The sequence below is a fragment of the Sinocyclocheilus anshuiensis genome, unplaced genomic scaffold (assembly GCF_001515605.1).
Source record: "Sinocyclocheilus anshuiensis isolate Anshui unplaced genomic scaffold, SAMN03320099.WGS_v1.1 scaffold3377, whole genome shotgun sequence".
In the NCBI taxonomy this organism is placed as follows: Eukaryota; Metazoa; Chordata; class Actinopteri; order Cypriniformes; family Cyprinidae; genus Sinocyclocheilus; species Sinocyclocheilus anshuiensis.
The window spans coordinates 149,481-152,139 of record NW_015557053.1 but is presented as its reverse complement, the minus strand read 5'-3'; the positions used below and the strand labels follow the sequence as shown (position 1 = coordinate 152,139).

At 42.0% G+C, this 2,659-nt stretch overlaps 1 protein-coding gene across 1 annotated transcript; it reads left to right on the top strand.

Moving 5' to 3' along the window:
* Window positions 1–895: 895 nt before the first annotated feature.
* On the top strand, window positions 896–2,437 carry LOC107676404 (ribonuclease P protein subunit p25-like protein). The gene is made up of 2 exons (XM_016470946.1): window positions 896–2,095; window positions 2,341–2,437. Exon 1 carries the CDS (start codon window positions 1,384–1,386, stop codon window positions 2,014–2,016), a length of 633 nt encoding a protein of 210 aa, XP_016326432.1. The 5' UTR covers window positions 896–1,383; the 3' UTR covers window positions 2,017–2,095; window positions 2,341–2,437.
* Window positions 2,438–2,659: the final 222 nt, after the last annotated feature.

The window sequence follows — 2,659 nt, the reverse complement described above, 5'->3', positions numbered from 1 at the left end:
AAAATTGTGTGTGTGTGTGTGTGTGTGTGTGTGTGTGTGTGTGTGTGTGTGTGTGTGTGTGTGTGTTTACAAGTATTTAAAAATTACAAGTTTTCAACAATTTATTTAGAAATAACATACACAAAATAATGGGACTTTTAATTGAAAATATATTAATATATTAAAATCAATTAGAGAGAGAGAGAAACAACATGCACAATAATAGAAATATATTTAGATTTAATAGAAAATAGATTGAAATCATGCATGTATTTTTAAGTTTTCAATTTAAAAAAAAAATAACATTCACAAAATGATGCCACTTCTAATAGAAAATATATATTAAATCATATATATATATATATTATTATATATTAAAACTCCCAAAAATACACAACATATGTTTTGAATAAATGTTCTATTAAATATAAATATATTTCTATTATTGTGCATGTTATTTATCTCACTCACTCACTCACTCAATTGCTCTCTCTGTGTATGTATATAATCAACTTTTTACATATGTTTTATTTGATAAAATAAGCATGTATTTTTTCTATCTTGTTACTCAGGTCAGTGGATTAAAATTTAGATCAGAAACTAAATTGAAGATGCAATAAGTGTACATCAGTGGATGTTTTTCAGGAGGAGAGGGTTCATTTGTATTTTGTGCATTTGTGATTTAACACAGTGCATTCACCCAATTTCAACAGAAGAAAGTATTTCCCATCCTAAAAGGCCCCCTGTAGAAGTGTTTGTTTAATAATATTGTTAATTTGGGATTTGAGGTTACTGTTGCTTTAAGAAGGCTGACCCTCTCTCTCTCCCTCTCTCTCTCTCTCTCTCTCTCTCTCTCTCTCGTTCATCCCCTCACCAGCATTTATGGGGCAGCACGAGTGCCGGCCGAGAAACAGAGAGATCCCAGCTCCGCCGGCACGTGGAGGAAGACGAGAAACAGAAAAGGACAACGAAGGAGAGGAAGATGCATTCCGGTGAACGAGTACGCAGGACAATGGGACAGAGCGGAGGTCTGGAAAACCCAAGACAAGAGCTGGATCTTTAACTGGATCGTCCCACAGAAGTACAGTAAGTGTGCTGTCCGAAGCCCAGAACACCTCGTAGGAACTGCCCCTTCATTTCCAGAAGTTCAAATCTAAGTTTACCAGGCTGATTGGATGCTGTTTTTAAAGAGACACGTGGGCAATTCACACCCTTTTAGCTTTGCATATCTATGTTTTTTTATTTATATTGTCTGTTTATGAAGTCATGAGTTTAGTTTCCGTGTTCTTCTGGTTCAAGCGATTCGCCCGCAAGACACTAATCACGGATGCTATTGTGCAATTGCATGTGATGTGAGTGTTTAAGATGAGGGAATGATTTGAAATCACTACCAGACATCCTCTCATGGATCTCAGCATCGATCGGGACGCCTGTCTGTCCGTTCCGGGTCAGACTCCAAGCGTCTCCGCCTCGTCGCCTTTGCTTAAACAGACTCACGCAGGCGGGTTTAAGAAAGTGTGTCGGATTGAAGAGGAAAGCACGTGTCCGTTCCCCGGCCTGCCGGCAGGTGTGCTACAAATGAGGGTGAAGGAGGGCAGCAAGATTCGCAATCTCATGGGTTTCGCCATGGCACGCATGCAGGACGAAGCCCGGGACGCCGGTCAAACCGGACTGAGACAGGTCGTGTTCACCGGGTCCGGACGAGCCGTGACCAAAACCATCACGTGCGCCGAGATCATGAAAAGAAAGCTCGGCGGCCTCCATCAGATGACCAAGCTGCAGTACAAGGGTCTGCGAGAGGTCTGGGAGAGCCAAGAAGGAGGCGATTCGGAGGTGACCGTCCACCGGACGCTTCCCTCCATCAGCATCCTGCTCTCCAAAGACCCGCTGGACCCGCTGGAACCGGGCTACCAGCCTCCGGAGAACAGCTTGTGGGAGGAGAGGAACGGAGGAGAAGCTTCACAGGCGGCGGAGAAACGATCTGTAGACTCATCTGAGATTCCAACGGAGCCACTGGCAAAGAGGGTCTGTCTCTGAGGATTATGGGTGTGTTAAAGACGACCGTTTCCACCGAAAGCTCTGAAACTCTCTCAGAACCAGCCTTGAAAGCTGAATGGTGACTATGCCAGTTCATAACCAGCCCACAAATACACATGCACATCACAGTCTTGCTTTTGAGCATGCAACATCACTAATTGAATTCTTAGATGCAATCAGACAAGCGTTCCCTGGAAATGCATGAACTGGTGAAAAAACTGGGACGCAGTTGGATAAATGCATAAATGTAATTTAAATAGTATTTATAAAAATATTTGTATTTATGACTAAAACTACTGTTCAGGTTTTAATATGGAACCACAGAACCGGTCCGGATCCATGCAAACATCTCAGATGGACATCAGTCAGATGCTTCATAACGGCTCGCACTGCTGGAAAGATGCTGCGTTCATTTATTAAAGAGCCGATCATGTTAAGATGGAGTTTGAGAGCTTCACATTGAGAAATGTTAGTTCATAACCAACCCATAAATAAACATGCACATCACAGTATTGATTTGAGTCTTGCTCCTGGTTTTGAGCATGCAGCATCACTAATTTAATTCAGTGTTTCTTCAGTATAATCAGACATGCATTTCCAGGTAATGCATGAGCTGACTAAAAACTGGAATGCAGTTGGATAA

Coding starts and splice junctions, on each gene's coding strand:
- LOC107676404 (XM_016470946.1), top strand. CDS start 1,384: ATGGATCTCAGCATCGATCGGGACGCCTGTCTGTCCGTTCCGGGTCAG.